At 35.7% G+C, this 22,348-nt stretch overlaps 1 protein-coding gene across 1 annotated transcript in view; it reads right to left on the bottom strand.

Annotated features, from left to right (window-relative positions):
* Window positions 1-22,348, bottom strand: part of Srp68 (signal recognition particle 68) — a 156,687-nt gene that overhangs the window by 92,070 nt on the left and 42,269 nt on the right. Inside the window, exons 5-6 of the mRNA XM_090411049.1 lie at window positions 9,345-9,427; window positions 428-623 (exon numbers count right to left, since the gene is read on the bottom strand). Of these exons, the coding sequence (XP_090267175.1) occupies window positions 428-623; window positions 9,345-9,427 (279 nt within the window). The remainder of the gene's footprint in view (window positions 1-427; window positions 624-9,344; window positions 9,428-22,348) is intronic.

Raw genomic sequence — 22,348 nt, forward strand, 5'->3', positions numbered from 1 at the left:
CTCCACTTACAAATAAAATGTTAATATTATACACAACAGGAAATCAAGATTAACCATCACTGTTTGTATGTTTTGGCTGCAAGAATCTTTTTGCCACACTAAAAAAAAAATGCAATTTCTTCTTTAGTGTGACTAAACACTGAAGAACAAACTAGCAGATTACTCAATGAAACAGGCCAAGAGAAAAATTAATCAAGGTGATTTTTCTAAAGAAGAATGCTAAGTGTGATGTCTGAAACTTACATATAATGTGAAATTTGTAAGCATTCCTCTACTGGTCACATCTGTAAATGACAATTTGGATAGATTCTTCGAGTAATAGTTAATAATGCTATAAATACTATCTCTAAGCAAACTATTGCTTTCAACATAAACATGCAATACAAAGATCAGTGAAACAACCTATTTATGAAAATAATTATCATACATCAAGATCGACAGCAAGTATATCCTTTCCTCCTGTTTTGCTTGCCAAACGCATCTGCATCAGATCATTGATTGCAGATTCATCTCCAATGTTGTAAGCACAATAGCGTATATTAGGCATTAATTCCTCTACTCGCTGTCTATACAGTTCTTGTTCATCTTCATTTAGAGCACTAGATAATTTCTCATAGATGGTTCTGAAAAAAAAAAATAAATAAATAATAATAATAAATAAATAAATCAGAATTTTATAAGTAGAAATACAAAGTAAAATTATACTACAACAAAGAACTTAGGAGTATTCTATAAATGGATTTTGTGTACTGCTTTTCAGTTAAGTACAATGACAATACTGGCATTATGTGATTAGTGGTGGAACAAAACCCAGGCTTAAATCTCATTTAGAATATGTAGAACATTTGTAAGTAATTCTTAATAAAACAAAACAAAAAAAAAAATAATAGCCAGAGAGTGGATTAACACTTCATCATGCCAAAACAAATCTTGGAGAGAGAGAGATTTCCTATCAAGGCCACTAGTATGTGCACACAGTCATGCACAAAAACAGCATACAAATGGCTATTTCCTGGATGTTGGATCGGAAGAGGAGGCACAACTGCCTGGCTGCCTAGATCTCCAGATATGACTCTATTGGACTTTTTTTTTTTTGCATGGAGCTTTATTAAAGACTGTGTGTACTAGAGAAAAGTTCATTTGGATGGTTTGAAACAGTGTACTGTTGCAGCAGTTACTCTAATAATGCCTCAGATACTGCAAAACATTTGGCAAGAGCTAGAGTATTGTTTTACATCTGTCGAACTACAAAAGGTGCCCACATTGAACTTTACTAACCTTCATAAATTATATGTATAAATTATAAATATATGTGAAATAAATTATACTGAGGAACTTAATGAGTTCCTCAGTATAATTTATTTCACACATATATCTCAGCATCAGTAAGGTTTCTTAAAAAATTTAAGAAACCTTACAGATGCTGAGATGCATGTGTGTATTTCTGGATATCTCTGGCCTGGACACCCTGTATAAATGAATGATGAGAAGAATTACAAACCTGTCTCTTATAAAACTATAAGTGAATACAATAATACTGGTGTCCAAAACCTAAGGATGAACACTATTTCCAAAGAATACAACTGCAAATTTAGACAAATCAGCATGTGGCAATTTGTATAACTGACTATTTTGAGTAGAAAGCAGTACACATTCAAATTTTCGAATCGCGCCAGAGGTCATGCGGTAGCACTCAATAGGATAAAAGGCAAAAGGCTGCACTAAGCAAATTGTGTTCGAAGTAAGCTCTTTTCGTGAAGGAATAAAGTTGCAAACTTGGATGTCTTGTAATGTCTCAAAGACATCATCTAGATGATTTCATATGGGGAAGAAGGCTGCAGAATTACTGATGTTGCGAGAGTTTTGGTATCTCACAGAGCATTGTATCCAGACTCTGGGCAGCATTTCTAACCAATTTTCCAAAGATTGCTAAGAGGTCACTCTTGATCTACCACGGAACATGAAGACAGATTTTTGGTTATAACAGCAAAACATAATCGACAAGCCATGGCAGGTCAGCTTGCAAGTCAGCTCCATTCAAGCACAGGTGCATGGATATCTCGACAAGCTGTGACAAGAGGTCTGCAACAAGTAGGCCTGTAGTAGTCTGCGTCCCTTTATTCACAGCTCATCATACAGCATGTTTCAGTGGTGTTGTATCCATAAAAAATAATTATACTTTTTACAGATGAGAGTCATTTTGGTCTTTCCCCCAATTCTAGATGACACGTGATCTGGTGTGAAAGTGGCACTGCTTACTATCACAAGAATGTTCTTGAAAGGGATAGATACAGTGATGCTAGGGTCATGGTGTGGGGAGGCATTATGCTTAATGGAAGCACTGAACTACAAGTACTGGAAAAATGGACTATGATGAACGATAATGCAACAAAGTTCTTCAACATCATGTTCGATTGTTCTGTGGTGCTATAGGCAAAGCATTCATTTTTATGGATGACAATACATCACACATTAGCAGTGGAGATACTTCTGGAGACTGAAGATATTAATCTAACCAAGTGGCCAGCATATTCCCCAGATCTCAACCCCCATAGAATGCAATAGGAAGATGCATTGTTGCTCGAAATTCCCTTCCAGAAAACAAACAAGGTTTTATCTATACTCTGAGAAGTGGGCTAGTTTGCCTTAAGAACTCCTGAATCACTTGGTGCTAAGCATGGTATGATGTTGTGAGAGCTGCACTGCAGTTCAGGGTGGGCATATTCCATACTGAAATCTCCCTCTCTCTGCATAGTTTTCTGTAAGCACTATGCATTAATTCTTTAACTACATCCTTAGGAAATTTGTAACTTTTGCCAAACATATATTGTAATTTAATTTGTATGTAATTTATAACACGTTTTTTATGTAATGTACAGGGCGATTATAATTAAATTCACATTTTGAAAAGCTGCAACTGGGTAACTACTCAGTGGAATGTTTTAATATTTAGCATGATGTGTGCAGCAATGAAATTTTATTTTGCTCAAAAAACTAACTTAGTTCTAAAAGTTGCCGCTAGGGTGACTGCAATACATGTAAATTACATATGATACTCCTGGCATGCAGTGAAACACTGTGTATTATTTATGCAAATGACAGATGTCTCCAAGTAGCTAGCTGTGGAATGCATCATTTCATTGCCTGTGAGCAGATAATGTGTTCAAGTAAAATGTGAACAGACTCCTTTCTTCTATTCCTCTTGCCCACACACAGCACTAGTGTGTTATAGGTCTTGTGGCCTTTCGTGTGTGTGGATCAGACATAAAAAAAAAAGCATAACGTCACCATTAGCAAAGGATCGAGCACTTCTTGTGAAGTTGTTTTATCAAAACAACAGCCGTGCCTTGACAGCACTACAAAAGTTCAGAACATTAAAGGGATTAAAAGCAGGTCCTATGTCTGCAAAATGATCCAGAAATTTAAACAGACAGGTTCCTTAGATATCAAACCTGGCAGAGGACGAAAGTCCATCGAATGGCAGACAGTAGAGGAAGTAGCCACAGTATTAGAGGAAGAAAGGAATTCAAATGTCATAGGAAGCAGCATCAGCACATGGCATGCTGCACGGTCTTTAGACAAACCTGTACGCACAGTTCATAAATTCATAAGGCAAATTGTGTGCTGTTATCCTTACAAGATTTTCCACATTCAGCAACTGCTTAATCCTGACTGGGGGTGTAAGAGTAATGTAGAGTTACACTAAATGTTGTGGATATGGCATGTAATTGCCCTGCAGTTTCTTGCTTTTTTTATTTTTTATTTATTTATTTATTTTTTTAATGTTGGGCCCATATACAGGAGGTTGGTTGATCAACCTATAGTACGTTAGTACCGTATATGGGTGATGGGTTGTGAAAGGAGAAACTTGTTTACATTTGATTTGAGCGCCTGTATATTGAATTTCTTAGGAAATAAGTCAGGGGGAAGACTGTTCCACAGTACTGCAGTAGCAGGGATGAATGAGGAGGAGAAGAAACTTGTTCTATGGGTTTCGAGGTGTACTGCAAAAGGATGTTGGGTGGCAGCTGTATGTGTTCCAATGGGCTTAGTACAGGGTGGGGGAATTATTGATGCTGTTTCAGATGAACCTTTCCCGTGAAAGTATTTATAGAATATACAGATTGCAGGGACCAAGCATCTATGTGAAAGTGCGGGGAGAGAGTTGGTGAGGGATGGGTCATTTATTGGTCTAATTGCTCTTCTCTGTACTGAGTTAAGCATTTTGAGGGAGCTTTTTGGAGCCCCACTCCAGATGTGAGAGCAGTATTCAAGAGCTGGGCGGATTTGTCACTTGTACAGTTAACAGCTGTTTTGAGGTGAAGTAGTATCTTGAGCAAAAGAGAAAAACCTAGTTTTTTGGAAGCTGAGGATGCAATGGATGTGATGTGTTTATGCCAGGAGAGGCTTGATGTCAAGGTAATTCCGAGAAGAGAAATTTCGCCTTGTCTGTGAATTTGAGTGTTATCGAAAACAATGCTGGGGGGAAATGATTCTTTTTTGTGAGAAATAAGACAGAACAGGGTTTTACTAGCGTTGAAGTTGACAAGGTTGTCTGAGCCCCATCAGAAGATGGCTTGGAGGTCGGAATTAAGGGCAGTGGTGGTTGATGTTCTGGGGGTTGAAGTGAGTTGTGTAGGGTATGGTTTGTCAAATGAAAGGGGGGAATGTAGTGTGCTGTCATCTGCAAAACTGTGAATTGGGTTAGAGGTCAACTGAAGTAGGTCATTGATATATAGAAGGAAGAGGGTCGGTGAGAGAACTGAGCCTTGAGGGACCCCGGCATTAGTTGGATGGTGAAAGGATAGGGAGCCGTCTACCATCACACATAGTATGCATCCAGACAGGAAGCTGGCAATCCATCTGCAGAAGTTCAGAGGCAGTTCAAATGATGGATGTTTGCTTAGTAAGCCTTTGTGCCAGACTCGGTCAAAGGCTTTGGAGATATCAAGTGCAACTACTTGGGATTCGCTGTATTTCTCCATAGGGTTTGTCCAGTTATGGGTGATGTATGAAAGTAGATCTCCTGTTGAACGGCTTTGGCGAAATCTGTACTGGTGGTCGCTTAATAGCCGGGTACCTTCAAGATAGCTTAGGATTTGAGAGTTGATGATTTCCTCCATTACTTTAAATAGGACTGAAGTGAGTGAGATAGGGCGGTAGTTAGATGGCAGTGATTTGTCACCCTTTTTAAGAATGGGTTGAATATAGGCCAGTTTCCAGGTTTTGGGATATATACCAATGGAGTAAGAGAGTGTGTACAGGTGACATAGGATAGGAGTCAGTTCAGATGCACAGACCTTCAGGATAATTGGAGGAATTCCGTCAGGGCCAGGAGACTTTTTTGTGTCTAATTTAGACAGCAGGTTTGTGATGTCTTTTTGGCTTTGGAATGACTGGAAGGCATTTGCCATTGTCAGTTATGTGTGCAATGGAGGCAAAGTGTGATGCCAGGAGATTAGCTTTTTCTATGGGTAATGTTGCCATCTGGGTATAATTGAGGTGGGAATAGTGTAGGGCAAAAGTTACAGCCAATTGCCTTGGCAAGGGACCAAAAGGCACGGCTGCCGTTTGGACAGGCTGCAAGCTTCCTGCTTTTTGCCAGTTCAAAATCTGTTTTGGAAGTATTGATAGCTTTCTTGCATTTGTTTCGGGCTTCAGTATAGGCATTGAATGAGGATGGGGTTCTTGATTTGAGCCAGTTGTGGTATGCCTGATTTTTCATTTGTACAGCCTTGGCACATTTTTTGAGAACCAGAGTTTAGTTAGGGGATGGCAGGTCTGAGCAGTGTGGGGAATATATGCTTTCATGCCAGTGAGGATCACTTTGGTGATGAGTTCGGTGCATATGTCTAGACTGGAAGACCGGAAACAATAGTCTAACCACGGGGAATGAAGCATAGTAGTCTCGGAGACTGTCCCATTTGGCACTATTATAATGCCAAACTACTCTTGTGTGGGAGTAACTGTGTAGGCGTTGTTGCATGGGGGAGGAGATAGTATGAACTATTAATTTCTCTTTTTTGTTGTTTTTTCTTTTACCCCTGAAGATGTAAGTCAAACGATTGTCAGTGCCCTTGACCAATTTATTTAATTTGAGTCTCAGGTCTGGGTTAGTCCCGGGGGGGTGGAAGGAGGGGAAAATAGTTCCACTGCATAAAGAAAGCTCCAAGACTGCTGTTGAAAATTACCGACGATCACCATATCAGGAGTCGTTGTCAAGGTTTTGGAGAAAGCAGTCAGGAGAAAAATACAGAAATGGATAGGTGATAATTGGATACTCTATGGGGGATAGCATGGTTTTTGTGAAGGATAGATCATGCCTCAGAAACTTGCTCACGTTTTATAACACAGTGACGGCTGAACTGGATAAGGGTAATGGGTTTACAGTGATCCTACTGGACCTTGATAAGGCCTTTGACAGGATACCACATAAAGTTCTAATTAGTAAACCTACAGTATATGGAGATGGATATAGGGTTGGCGAGATGGATAGGAGGGTGGTTGATGGAGAGATATCAGAGTGTAGTTTATTCAGGGGTAGAGTCCAAAAGAAGTCCTGTGACTAGTGGTGTGCTGCAGGGTTCTGTTCTTGGACCACTGCTGTTTAATTTGTTCATTAACGATACAGGAACGGATCTGAGAGGAACTGTTCATTTGTTTGCTGATGATGCAAAGTTGGGTAGAGCAATAATGAATCCACATGATGTTAAAATTTTGCAGGATGATTTGGATAGATTGGAAGACTGGGCTAAGGAGAATGGATGTCAGTTTAATATGGCAAAGTGCAAGGTTATGCATTTTGTGGTGAAAAGAATAGCAGCAGTATACCATATGGTGGAAATGTACTCCAGGAGATTGACAAGAACAAGGATTTGGGAGTGTTGGTGGACAGGGAGTTAAAGTTTAGGGGGCACATTACAAAAGTGGTTAAATCAGCTCATCAGATCACTTGGTTACTGAAGCTTTGACGAGCAGAGACAAGCAAGTTATTGTTCCACTTTATTGAGCCTTGATTTAAATCTGGGTGCCAGGGTTTCTTCTTGATGGGGAGGAAGTAGAGAGAATTCAGAGGCAAGTGACCAAGATGATAGCTGGTCTATGGAATGAACCTTATGAGAACAGGTTGAAGATCTGTGGGTTGCAGAAATTGGTTGATAGGCAGAAAAGAGGTGATATGATTGAGACATTCAAATTACTGAAGGGTTTTTCAAGATTAATTCAGAGGAAAGTTTTCAGAACAGGTCTGGTGGTGAGAGAACTAGGGGCCATCCATGGAAACTGGGCAAGAGTGTGGTTAGCAAGGATGTTAGAACTAGGTTTTTTGCTTGGAGAGTGATGTATGAGTGGAATAAGCTGCCAGTGTCTGTTTGTGGGTGCCATGACTGTGAATGAATTCAAAGCAAAGTATGATAGATACTGTGTGGATGCTGAATAGTTGTTCTGGACATGATGTTTAGGGCCTCCCTCGATGAGGCTAAGGACTCCTTGGAGTTGCCCGTAATAATAATGAACATGAATGAAACTGGTAAACCAAGGAGATGATAAATCAAATAGACTATAGAATTAAGAATTAAAATTCTGAAACATAAAAAAAAATTGAAAACAAATTAAAAAAGGAAGAAAAACTAGTCAAGTATATCCAAGATTGGCAAATGATGGTGTGCTGGCTATGTGATAGAAATCTGATACTAATGCAGCACAAAACTGTCAATTTGCTATGTGGTTCAAGATTATGTTTTACAAAGAGTTTAGTTGGTTCGAGAGAAACAGGGAGTTCGGGTGGTTCGAGACTGATGGGGAATAATTTATTTTATTTTAATTATTAAGAGGGTGAGATTAGATAGTTTTTTTTTTTTTCTGTGTGTGTGTGTGTGTGTGTGTGTGTGTGTGTTTAGCATTCTGATTGGGTCTTATTGCTAAAGATTTGGAGAAACATAATTTGAGTTTGGTTTTCTTGGAAATCAATAATAGTAACTTTTTCAATTTCAAGGAGGTGTTTAGATTGTATTGTGTGCAATAATATTTCGGTAGTGGAATTTGTTGATATTAGTGGTGTGTGTTTGTTTGCATTTCATTTTAGTGGTGAAATATAAATATTCTGGTATGGGGATATTGCAATCTATTACCATTCCAATACATGAGACTTTAAAGAACAAATGGTAGATCCAATGTAGCAAGTATTGCATTCCTGATTGGCAGTGAACAACAGGAGAACTATCCAGACACTGCTTCTACCTTCTTAAAGTCCTTGGATGACGGTAGAAGAGCTTGATAACATGAAGAAATGAATACCCTCAACTGTACCAGATAAAGTCGCAAGGCTTGGTCACTGCTCCGTCGAGTGGGAGGTGCTGGTGCCTAAACCCTAATTGTATTGCAAAAAATCTTAGCACAAAATGCTAAACCCAAAATTCCTACAGTCATCAAAAAGAGATCCGTCATCTTTACAAAAAGGTTTCTAATCCACGGCAAACTCCAATCCACAGATTTAATAACAAATCTGGCATGAAAATCAGCAATAAAAAGATCAAAATTATGAAAATAGGCTGAACATGGAAAAATTCAGCTGCAATTTTCAATGGAGACCTGTAGAACAATATATTTCAGCAATGTAAACACAATTATTAATGAATTTGGCAAATTGAATATGGCAATGAAAAGTAGATTAAGCAAAGTTAGATATGATGGCAAGCTAGATGAATATACAAGACACTGCTCAAACTTTTAATTTTGGATCTGAGAGTTGGATTTAAAATATAATAGATCAAAGACTAAAGACCACAGAAGAGTTCTGAGAAAAATCAGAATGACCAGATGGCATGAATGGCAGCATCATATTAAGAACAAAGATATTAGGAAGCAACTTATCATTGTTAGTTTTCAAGAATATGTAAGCAGAACTAATGTAAAGGAAAGGATAGCAAAACAGATAATATGACAAAAAGCTCCAGAGGAAGACCAAGATCTAAGTCTAATGCAATCAGAAGTACCCTAGAAGGCAGAAATATAAGAGCTGGCAATAGAGGAATGGTGAGAAGTGACAGACTAATCTGGAGGAATATTGCTGATAGAAGATTAGTAATAATGTAAACTTAATTATGCAGTGTTCTGATAGTTTCCTGTGCATACCCATTGAGGGCAGATATCACAAAATTGATGATTATGATGAAAAAAAAAATATATATATATATGACAGTTCAGAGGATACAAATCTCAAATGTTATTAATATAAACTGATTAGGACCAAAAGCAATACCACCTATAAAGGTGTTCAAATTTACATTAAATAATAATATTTGTATTCCATCTTGTCCATTTCAAGAGCAAACTAATGAACTTACTGAGCCTTCCTGAAGCATTCTATTGCAGGCTGCCATTCTTGCAATTCAAAGAACAATGAACCCCTAATCCATGCAGCATATGCCTATAAACAAATTACAAACATATACAAATAGATATAAAATACAAATAGAATATAAACAATCATATCATCTAAACTTACAAAAATATTTTGTAATTTTATTTTTTATCATTGATTATTATTATTATTTTTTTTTCAAGTCATAAGGCTGCTGCTAACTGCATGGTTTGTGGACATGAACATCACCACGCTTGACTGGCCACCACAGAGACCTAATCTCAACCCTACTGAACATCTGTGGGATAAACTGGAGTGTCAGGTGAGGTAAGATGTCCATCCTTACCTAATGAGGTTCTGGACAATAGTCCAGAACCTCATTACATGCCTACAGCTAAGAATGGTCCAAAATTCCCACTGATCATTGACGTACACTTGTGGAAAGTATGACCTGTAGAATTGCAGCAGTCATTGCAGTGAAAGGAGGTCCTACATTTTATGTAGAACCTCCTTTCACTTTTTTGTTCCTCACACTATGGTGTCCATTGTTTTCTTTCCAAGCAATGTATAGTTGAGATATGCCAATATACAAGAATGTTTTCATAGTGCTCATTTGCTGCATTACCAAAAAAACTAAAGCATTTCCATTTATTATTATAAATTAGGTTTTTTTATGTGAGAATGTTACAATGTTTCTTATGTCAAAAGCAATAGTAAGGCAAATAATGATATAAATACAAATTAAGTAATTTGGAAATTAAAAACTAGTATGTGAATGTGTAAATTTTAATTACCCTAAAACTCCCCTTTGTATAATATGCAAGGTAGGTAAGCTATTTTACATGCACACACGCATAAGGGAAAGTTCTGATAAATTCAAAGAACAAAAATGGTATTAAAATTATTGATACAACCACAAGAAAGAAAAAGAACAAATTATTACAAATAGAAATTTAATGTAATTTTGTTCTGGGTGTTTATCAGAACTTTCCAGATCCCCCTCGTATTTACAGATCTTAGCAAAACATGCTCACCAGCTCACCCATAGCAAACAGATTTGCCAGCTAGCAAGTAGCAGCAGAATGGATAAAATAGAATATTTTCAATTAGTAATAAATAACTTTCTAAACAATTTTTTTAACTGTAAGAAATGCAGAAGAATATGCATAACATAAAGAGGCATTCTAGTAACAAAAATTAATGAAACAAATTATAATTTCCAAAAAATCAACATTGTTTTTACTCTTTTCCTATTATTATTTATTGACTTCTCTTGGAATGGTTCTTATTATTATTATTAAGAGATACTTCCCTGGAGTCAGAGACTCATCGAGGGAAGCCACATACTACACGCATCAGCTATCATACTTATTCTTGAATTCATTCACACTGCTTGCACTCACAACATCCAAAGGTAATCCATTCCAATCATGCACCACCCTCTGAGAGAAAAATCTAGTCCTCACACCCATCTTCGCAACCTTCATTCTCAGCTTCCAAGGATGCCCTCTCATCCTTTCCCCACACTCCATAAACTGAAAAATTCCATCAACTGAAATCCTGTAGGATCCTTTTAGAAGTTTATAACTCTCAATTATATCAACCCTCTTTCTCCTGTTTGCTAGTGTCTGCAAATTCTCAATCTGTCTTCATAATCAGTATTCCACAATCCTGATATCATTTTTAACACTCTCCTTTCTACTCTCTCTCTCTCTCTCCAATATATCAGAATCACAATGGAAACCAGGAGAACAGACCTGCATACAATAGTCCAAATGAGGTCTTATCAAGGCCTTGTAATGAGGCAAAATAACATCCTTATCTTCACATGTAAATGTTTGTTTCAGCATTGCAATTATCTTTTGAGTTGTATTTGCAATCTTTGTCACATGGTCCTTAAACTTCAACTTCCTATCTATTAACACTCCAAGATCCCTAGCCTCATCAGTTTCTTCTAGCCTAATCCCACCAATATAGAATGACACTGGATATTTAATCATGCCGAAGTGAATGACTACATTTACTGACATTGAACTGACACCAGTTTTCCCATGCCCACAATTCCAGCCTATTCATATCATTCTGCAAAGATTGAATATCAGCAGCATTCCTGATTACCCTACCTATCTTTGCATCATCAGCTACATATAGCTATTTGCTGTATGTCGCTTGTCAAATCCTTCCCAATATCATTAATGTACAGATTGAATAACAGTGGACCAAGCACTGATCCTTGTGGTACACCACTTGTTAACTTAAACTTTGCAGACTCAAATCCCTCGTATACCACTTTCTGATATCTGTCAGTCAGCCATTCTCTTATCCATGCTAATATTGTATAACCCAAACCAATTTTCTCCAATTCATGCAACAGTCTACCATTCTGTATTCTGTCAAAAGCCTTAGAAAACTCTAAAATTATCATAGTGTATCCATTCCCCTTGTCTACTTGAATGGTAACACTGTTATAGAATGTGAGCAAGTTGCTAAAACATGATCTTCCCTTAGGAAAGATCCATGTTTTTCAGTGAAAAGTAGAGAATCACTGTCAACCCATTTCTGAATGCGGGCCCTAACCAATTTTTCAATGATGGTGAAGCTTGGTGAAGAACAAGCTCAATTCAGGCCAAATAGAGGCTGTCAGAATCAGATTTTCAGTTTACAAAAAATAGTAGAAAAATCATGGGAATATAATAAAGATCTGTATTTAAGTTTTGTTACCCCCTAAAAGGCATATAGTAAGATGCAAAGAGAAAAGCTATTCAAATTGCTAGTTATATGGTGTAAATGGGCATTATATTAAGCAATACTTAGTCTTTATTTTAGTTGTAAGTCAGCAGTTAGAACTGAAGGAAGTACAGGATCATTTAATGTTATTTCTGGTGTCAGACAAGGATGTACATTATCCCCTCTGTTATTCATTACCTACATGGATCACAATATGAAAAAAAGTGTAATCAAAATTGAAGATGTTAATTTCAGCTCTTTAACTTCATGCAGATGATGTTATACTTTTAAATCAATCCATTGCAATAATAGATTTAGTTTAATCCTTTATCCCAGTGAGAGCAAACAAAGTTTGCGCCTGAAAATATCTTCAGGACTAAATATAGTGTTGTACTATCTTATCCAGTAAGTAGTGCAACACCAAGGCAACTCGTGGCAAAGGTGGAGCAAGCTACCAGGCACTTCTAACCCAGTATCTCCCATAATGCAAAACACATTTCCTATGTGGATATGTATACTGTTATGCATTAAAGGGATTGGCCATCTACCCAGACTAGTTTCGACCTTTATTGAGGTCTCTTCAGTGGGAGCCAGGCCCAGAGCTGGAGATACCAGGCAGAAGCAGTAGCAAGTCATCTGTGCCTATGGGAGTTGCCAAAAGGTTTATCACCTTTTTTGAAAATTACTCTGGATTTAGAGAAAGATGTTGAAAATTTATTTATCACTAGGTTAGACTATAATAGATTTAGTTTAATCCTTTATCCCAGTGAGAGCAAACAAAGTTTGCGCCTGAAAATATCTTCAGGACTAAATATAGTGTTGTACTATCTTATCCAGTAAGTAGTGCAAAGTAAGAAGTGCCTGGTAGCTTGCTCCACCTTTGCCACGAGTTGCCTTGGTGTTGCACTACTTACTGGATAAGATAGTACAACACTATATTTAGTCCTGAAGATATTTTCAGGCGCAAACTTTGTTTGCTCTCACTGGGATAAAGGATTAAACTAAATCTATTATAGTCTAACCTAGTGATAAATAAATTTTCAACAATCCATTGCAAGTCTGCAAGATTCCCCTGAAAAAATTGAATAACTGTTGTATAAATTTGATATGAAAATCAGCAATAACAAGACAAAGACAAAATAGGTAGAAACAATGAAAATATCAACTGCATTGTGAATGGAAAACTTATAGAACAAGTAAAACATTTCAGTTACTTTGGCACAATTTTTAGTGAAGATGGTAAATTAAATATGGAGATAGAGAACAGAATCAACAAAGCCGGTAGGGTAGGAAGTCAAATGAATAAATTCATAAGGAATAAGAGAGAAATTAGTCAAAACAAGGAATGTGTTAGCAGAGATAATCTCAGGTGCTATGGTCACTTAAACAGAATGGGAAAAGATTGATTAGCAAAACAAGTGTTCTCTGCCAAGTTGGCAGGAAAAAGACCAAGATATAGGTGAATTGATAAGTAAAAAATGCCTTAGAAAACAAAAATATAAGATCTGATAATGTTGGAGTCTTGACCAATAACAGATTGATTTGGAGGAAAACTGTTTATAAGAAGTTAGTAGTGATGTAAGTTTTTCATGTAGTGCTATCATAATATCCTGTACACCCCATGAGGGTACAAAGGAATTTGATGATGATATATATTTGATGCAACAGATTTACTCGGGTATATGACATGATTAAATACATTTAATGACTAGAAGCCAAGAGATACCAAATAGAAAAAACACTATTTATTATTTGAGTGTGTAACTAGTTTCGTTTTCTTAGAAAACTGCATCAAGTGCATACCATGAAAGGAGAAATACTTAAATATACATTATAAGAGGCAGAGAGGGATCCAATGAATCTCTGTGCCCCAGTTTGGTCAGACAGGAATAATCCATTGAGATGAATATGGAAAAACATGTGAGAGACATTACATATGGCAGAACTAGGGCCAGCACACTATCTAATCATGTTTTTAATTCTGATTGCATTAACGAGGAAGATTCTGTCATTGATCTAGTGATCTGGAACAAATCAGAAAACATTTTTAGATGCTACAATGAATTGGGGAGAAGAATCATGGAATCAACAAAAATTGTCCTCAATCTGGTCCCATCTTAATACTAACCTTAGCTATAACCTATCTGATTGTCACTCTACACAAGATCACACCTGCATCAACATGCCCAACAATACTATGGCATTCAGAATGCATGTTATGTGCCCGATGAAGTTTTCTAAAAAAAAACAAAACTAGTTGTGCACTCAAATAATAAATAGTACTTTTTCTATTTTGGTATCTCTCAGTTTCTAGACATTAATTTTAATCGCGCGCGCGTGTGTGTGTGAGTGAGTGAGTGAGATAGGTAAGCTGCTACACGCACACAATTTGTAGTAATAGCCTGATTGACCAAATGGTTAATTCACCACTGTGGTGAATTTCATCACATAGCGTGAGACCACTGCACAATTACTGGAGGCCCAAAGTGGGCCTCTAGTAATTGTGATTTTGAAAAAAATAAATAAAAAAATTATATATATGTATGAAATTAATAAAAATAGGGAAAAAAATCCTAACCCACTCAGTACTAATGTACTATAGTTTTAAAATCGTTCATGAATTGGAAGACATAAAAAATAAAATAATAAAAAAGCTGCTTTAAGAGAAAGAACTAATTATCAACATAAACCTTCATTTTTGGCTTAAGTTACAGGCATGGTAGTCAAATTATTTTTTAATTTTTTAATTTTAAAAATCTTTTTTAAAAAACTTTTTATTAAAAAAAAAAAGGCAGTCAAGAAAAAAGAAAAAAGCATATCAAAAGTTCCTAGCATTTAATTCAGCTTGTGTTCTTAGAGAATATGGGGGGGGGGGGGGGAATGTAAGAAAGTAAAGACTAGAAATTTTGGTAAGAACATAGAAAATAAATATCAGAAAGGCTGCAAAATATTCTGGACGTTACTGAAAAAGCTTAGAAATGGAGGAAGGAATATTATAAAAGGAATCAGAGATGATAAAGGTGACATGAAAACTGAAGATAATGATATTCTAGATGTCTGGAGTAATTAATTTGAAATATTGCTAAATGAAACAGGCAGTGTCAGGATGGTGGTAAAAACTCCCAACAGGAATACAGTCAGGAATACATATCCTCAATTAAAGTTGAAAAGCCATCAAAAACCTAAAATGTGGAAAAGCAGCTGGAGTAGATGAAATTTGACCAGAAATGCTCAAACATGGAGGTATAAGAATTTTACAGTACTACCTGCACTGCATAACTCAAAAGACCTGGTCATAGGATTGAATTACAGATGTTTGGAGTAAAGCTCTCAGAGTATCCATCTATAAAAAGGAAAATAAAACTCAATGTGAGAATTACAGGGGTTCCCTAATGAGTGTTCCTGGTAAGATTTAAGCAAGTATACTTCAGAAACAGCCAAGAAAAATTGTGAAAGGGAAGCTGGGTGAAGAACAAACTGGATTCAGTCCAAGTAGAAGTTGTCAGGCCCAGATTTCCACTTTAAGACAAATTGTTGAGAAATCTTCGGAATATAACAAGGATTTATATTTAAGTTTAATACATCTTGAAAAGGTATATGACATGGTGCAAAGAGGAAACTCTTCAAAATGCTACAGTTATATAGTGTAAATGGGACATTATATCAAGCAATAATACATAATCTTTATTTAAGCTGTAAGTCAGCTGTTGGAAGTTTTTCCACTTGGTTATACTATAAATTAATGATGCCAAAAAATTATATTCTTGATTTAATCCTTTATCCAAGTGTAAACAAACAAATTTTACGTGTGAAGTAGCTTCATGACTGGGCAACAACTATATAGAGTATATAGAGGCTAATGACTTCATATCATTGACTTAGTATCCCATAATGCAAAGCACATATCCTTATAGACATGTATAATGCTATTCATTACGGGAAGGGTCACTACCTATACCGGTTTTGACCTTTATTGAGGTCTCATCAGTGGGAGCCAGACCCAGAGGTGATACCAAGCTTTAAGTAATGCAGAAGTCATATTTTCATATATGAGTAACCAAAGATGTCACACCTTTTACACCTTATTATTAAAATACTCTGGATCAGAGATAGTTGTTGGAAGCTTTTACACTTGGTTATACTATAAATTAAAGATGCCAAGAAATTATATTCTTGGTTTAATCCTTTATCCAAATGTAAGCAAACAATAATAAATTTAGTTTAATCCTTTATCCAAGTGTAAGCAAACAAAGTTTGCACCTGAAATATTTTCAGGACTGGGCAACTCATATATAGAGGCTAATGACTTCACATCACTTGCCTTAGTATCCCATAATGTAAAGCACATATCCTTACAGACGTATAATATTATGCATAACAGGAAGGGTCTGGCTCCCACTGATGAGACCTTGATCAATAAAGGCCGAAACCAGTCTGGGTAGTGACCCTTCCGGTAATGCATAAAATTATACATGCCTGTAAGGATATGTGCTTTGCATTATGGGATGCTAAGGGAAGTGATGTGAAGTCAGTAACCTCTATATATGAGGAGTTGCTAAGTCCTGAAAATACTTCAGGTGCAAACTTTGTTTGCTTACGCTTGGATAAAGGATTAAACTAAAAATATAATTTCTTGGCATCTTTAATTTACTGTCAGCAGTTAGAACTGAAGGAGGTACAGGAAGCTGGTTTGATGTTAATCAGGTGTGCAAAAAGTGTGCACATTATCTCCACTGTTATTCATTATTGGATAACATTATGAAGGAAATGTGGTATTATATTGATATCAAAATTGGTGATTTTAATCTTAACTCTTTACTTTATACTTCTTTTATTTCATACATTATACTTCTGAATAAATGCAGTACAAGTCTGTAAGATTCCTTAACTAAATTGAACAACTGTTGTAATAAATTTGTATGAAAATCAACAATAAAAAGACAATGACAATAAGCAGAAATGTTAAAAACAACTGTATCCTGAATGAAAAAAAAACCTATAGAATAAGGAAAATATTTCAGCAATTTAGGCACAATGTTTAGTGAAGATGGCAAATTAAAATATGGAAATAGACAACATAATTAGTAACACTGATATGGCAGGAAGTCAGCTAAATAAATTTATAAGGAATAAGAAAGAAATTAGTCAAAACACTAAACTAGCTATATACAAGACAGCGTTCAAAATAATTTTAACATATGGATCTGAGAGCTGGGTTAGAAATGAAACACTTGATCAAAGATCAGAGACATGAGAATTCTGAGAAAGATTAGTGGAGTTAACAGACGCATTAATGACAGTATTATATTAAAAATGAAGATATTAGGAAAGAACTTGCCAATGTTAGCATTCAGAAATGTGTTAACAGTGGAAAGATTAGCAAAACAAGTGTTCTGTGCCAGGTTAGCAGGAAATAGAACCAAAGGAAGATCCAGACGTAGGTGGATTTATATCAGTAAAAAGTGCCTTAGAAGACAGAAATATAAGATCTGATAATTTCAAATTTTCTGAAATTTCCTTATTTTTCTCACCTATATCTTTATCATTTAGATATGTTATTATGCAGCCTAAATAATTAAACTCTGTCATCTGTTCTATTATTTTATTTTCTATAACTATCTTTGATCTAACATGATCTTGAATGCCATGACTTTTGTTTTCTTTTGTGAAATTTTTAAATTGTATTGTTGGCTTATTTTGTTTTAATTCATAAACTGATTTTTGAAAGTTATCTTCATTGTCTTGTAATATAATCTGATCATCTTCATACAGCATTGTATTGATAACAGTTCTTCTGGTTAACTGGATACCTTGTTTTATTGTTGTTTTCCATATTTTAATAATCTGATCAATGTCTTGTTAAATGTCATCTTCTTCCAGGAGGTTGACTACCATGAGCTTCCACCACGTACGGTTTTGTGCTTCTCTTTTACATTCTTCATAAGACAAAAAGGTCCAGTCCTTAGAATTTCATCCAACCTGTTCTTTGTTTTTCTCTACTTCTTTTTCCTTATATCATTCCTTCTAGAAGTGTTTTTTGTAGGGATTCATGCCTTAGTATGATGTGACCAAGATAGATGGTTTTCCCTTTTCTTAATGGTTTTCAACAGAGTCCTATCTGCTTCAATAATCTCTAATATTTCTAAATTAGTTTTTTTGGCAATTCATTGGACTCTCTTCTGAGGATCCACATCTCAAAGGCTTTTTGTTTATTTTCACAATATTTTGATATTGTCCAGGTTTCTGTTCCATATAACAGTGTTGACCATACATAGCATTTTGACAGCCTAATTCTTGTTTTTGTCAGAATTTCCTTTGAGGTCAGAATGTTTTTCATGCTAATGAAGGCTGATCTAGCAATTTCTATTCTTCTTAATATTTCCTTATCACACTTTCCATTCTCTATAATTAGTTGACCCAAATATATATAACTCTCTACCTGATCTAAGGTATTTCCTCTGATCTTAATATTTATATCAGATATTTTCCCTTTTTCTTTTGTTACTAACATGTTTTTTTTTTTTTTTTTTTTTTTTTTTTTTTTTTTTGAAGTTGAAATTAAGTCCGTATTTTTCACTTAGTTTCGGCATCTCTTCTAGTAGGTTTTGAAGATCTTTTTTTATTTTCAGACAGCAGTACTATATCGTCTGCATATCTTAAGTTGTTTATATTTCTGCCTCCTATGCTGACTCCTTTAAATTCCTCTAACTGCTGGAAGATGTTTTCAGTATAGAGGTTAAACAATATAGGAGAAGGAACATAGCCTTGTATGACACCCTTCTTTACTGGGAATTCCTACAAGATTTCTCCTGATATTTTGATTGAGACAGTTTGCTCCCAACATAGATTTATCAGTAATCTGGTCTTTACCATCTACTCTTAATTTTTTGATGCATTCTATTAGTAGTTCATGTTGTATATTGTCAAAAGCCTTTGTGAATTTAATAAAAAAATAAGTAAACTTCTTTCTGCTTCTCCAGATATCTTTCTATAATAGTTCTAATGTTGAAGATTCCTTCTCTATTTCCTTTATTTTCCTCAAAATTAGATTTTCATTAATTTCCAATTTGATTTTATGTTTATTTCTTTCTAGGATGATATATAAAATAACTTATGCTATTTGACTGATCAGGCTGATTGTTCAGTACTCTTCACATTTGATTGTCTTAGATTTTTTAGGTATTGGTAGGAATGTCGAGTGCTTAAATTCTTTTGGCAGGTGTCCAGTTTCGTATATTTTGTTACATATGTCAGTCATATGTAAGCCTGATCGATTCAAGGTGGTATGACGATGTTGGATGGTGAGTCCTTTCCTTTGGATGCTTGATAGATTCCGAGCTGTGCCAAACGTGAGATGTCGGCATCAATAGTTTCAAGCTTCCGCCAAGCCTCCCATCGGAAGGAAGCAGCGGAGTGTTTCCTTGCAACTGGCAGAACAGATGAGAATGATCGGCAGCAGATCCAGATACACAGAGATACAATGTCAGGTACAGAGTAAAGCCTAATCAGACGACTACCGTGACCCACCACATGGACATGATCTGATGGAAGTACCGAGCCGAGTTCAACATAGGTGAACGGATCTAATGAACCAGGTATCCTGGCCAAGAAATGGTAAAGTACAGAACTTTATTATCAACTTCCCAATTATGTTAGAGGAAAGAAAATTGTTATGTATTGGTCTAATGTGGACAGATTATTAGAGAACTTTAAGTGATCATCTTAATCTTATATTGGCAGATTTCCATTAGACAAATTGTCTGGAAACGTTTATAAAAATGAATGTGACAAATTTTAATGTGTGAGACTAAGATTGAAGACAGAATTGATTAGAAATTCAGAGCATTTATATTATGTGTATTTATGTTTATCTTAAGGGAAAATGTTATTGTTCATATACCATAGGGTTTACTTGTTTCTCCTAGTTTGATTTAGTATGATATGGAATTAATTGAGTGTGTGATATTTTATAATTGTAAATGTTTAAGGTCCCAATAAACCATGTTTTGTTTCTTATACCTGAGCTTTGCCTGAATATGAAATCAAAGTGCCACTCATAAACTCGAACCTAAGTGGGAGGGAATAGAAAGTATATTGTGTTAAGATTAGAGGTCACGACTGCAAGCTGAGTTTTACATAGCCATAATTGAGTGTTTGTTTAATGAGTATGAGCATAAAGTTCTGAGAAGTTCTCTCTGAATAAGAGCCCCTTCTATCCTAGGATATTGGCTGGCGCAGCTTTAAAAAATATGTCAATATCTGAAAAGGAGGCTGCCCCAGATAGAAATTTTAAAGGATTCATTCTTAATTTAGGAATAACCTTTAGTAGTTAGAATGAAAACATGACAAAGTTTTAGAAATCGACCGGTGACACAGATTAGCTTTCCTGAAAGTGAATGCACAAGAAGTGAGTTGAGAGTCAAAGTTTGTTGTAATTGGAGGGGCTAGGTCTTGTTGAAAAGAAAAATTTATATTAAGGATAACAACTAAAATATATAGAAAAAAACGACAACATAACATTCATTGTCATTTGCTATATAATCTCTGTTCAAGTCAACCTGCAGGAATTCTATATCAACTATTTCCTTTATCATTCTCCTGCACTTAAAGTACTGTATTGTATTTATCAATACCATAATCAGCAAATAATTGTACATCACCCTCCAGAATATCCCTGATATCATTAATATACAAGTTAAGTAAATGGCCCAAATACAGAACTCTGCGACCAAATACAGGGTTCTATATTTGGGCCATTGTTGTATTTGTATTTGTGTCAATGCATTCTGTATTTGGGCCAATGGTGATTCACCTTTTCTTACATCACTTTCAGCCACTCCTATCCAGGAAAATGTTTATTTTGCATACCCATTCCTTTGAGTTTGTATAATGAATGAGTATGGAGTCCAGTTAAATACCTAAAAAAAAATACAGAACACCATGGCATATCCATTCTTCTTATGCAATTCTCTGTTGTCACTATTAGAGAACATGAGCAGAATGCTAACATAACACATTCCCCTGACCAAACCATGTTGTTTTTTCTGTAGAGGATCCTAACCAGATTCTACAACATCCTGAAAATCATAACAATACTGACTGGTCTATAATTTGATGCATCAGTTCTAGCTGCACCATAATATAAACAGAATTATCTTCCTCTTTTTCAACTCAATAAGAGTCATGCATGCCTAGACTCAAGTTGAAAAAAGGAGGTCAGGAGTATTGCTAACTCATTTGCACATTTCTTGAATATCACTGCTGATATCCTATTCAGTCTGACTGCTGTATTTAAATCAAGCACTTGCAACTAGACAAAAGAATAGAGAGCTAATCAGTCTGCCTGGAATGTATGCCTTACTACTGCTAATAACTTAGCTATTTCCAGTACAACTGACACTTTCCTCCCACCAGCAATAACTTAAGTTATTCTTCCCTGGTCATCCTTTTTTTTTACTTACTACATGGTGATAAAATTTTCTCAAACTTTCTTTGGCCAGTTTGGCTGACTTCTTTTTATAAATCCAATTTCACCTTCCTCACACTTCTTACAATAGAGATCAACAACTATGTCTTTTAAAGCAGTGCTTGCTTCAAAGCATTAACTTCTATGTGATTTATTGTGCTAATATGGAGATGCAGTCAGATACTGCTTCTTTCAGAAAGCCTCTTTTCTACCTCCAATACACTGCTGATCTTTCTACCACTCAGCTTCTTATGTAAAGGTACTGCCTCAAGCTGCCTTCTTTTTTATTATAATCACCTGCCTTACAGTTCCACATGCCAATTCTTAGTCAAAGCTCTCACATGCATTGTCACTTGTCAAACTGCATAGTCATCATCACCAACTAGAGACATAATGGTCACTTCACTTCACTTATAAACAGATTCTCAGATGGCATTATTTCATTGTTTCCCTTCCACTACATGCTGCTTAAGATAGTTATCGTTACATAATGCTATAAATTCTCTTCCCTACAATCTATATCCAAATAAATGAAATCCACCATAATGACAGTTCCTTTGCATATGCAGTTCACAATCCTCTTCAGATGATTGAGGATTGTATTTTGTTCTGTTATGTTCTATCCTCAAACCCAATGCACGTACTACTCATACTACCACCATTAGAGATTTCTACTCTGATTGGATTTAATTCTTCTGCAATCATTAGCAATATTCCCCACCCTCTCTATCTTGTTTGTTCTCCATGAACATGTCACATTCTATTCCTGTAAGAATATCTTCTTCTGTGAAACA

Source organism: Typopeltis vanoorti, chromosome 21 (genome assembly GCF_054136105.1).
Source record: "Typopeltis vanoorti isolate ZY-2024b chromosome 21, IOZ_Tvanoo_1.0, whole genome shotgun sequence".
Taxonomy (NCBI): Eukaryota; Metazoa; Arthropoda; class Arachnida; order Uropygi; family Thelyphonidae; genus Typopeltis; species Typopeltis vanoorti.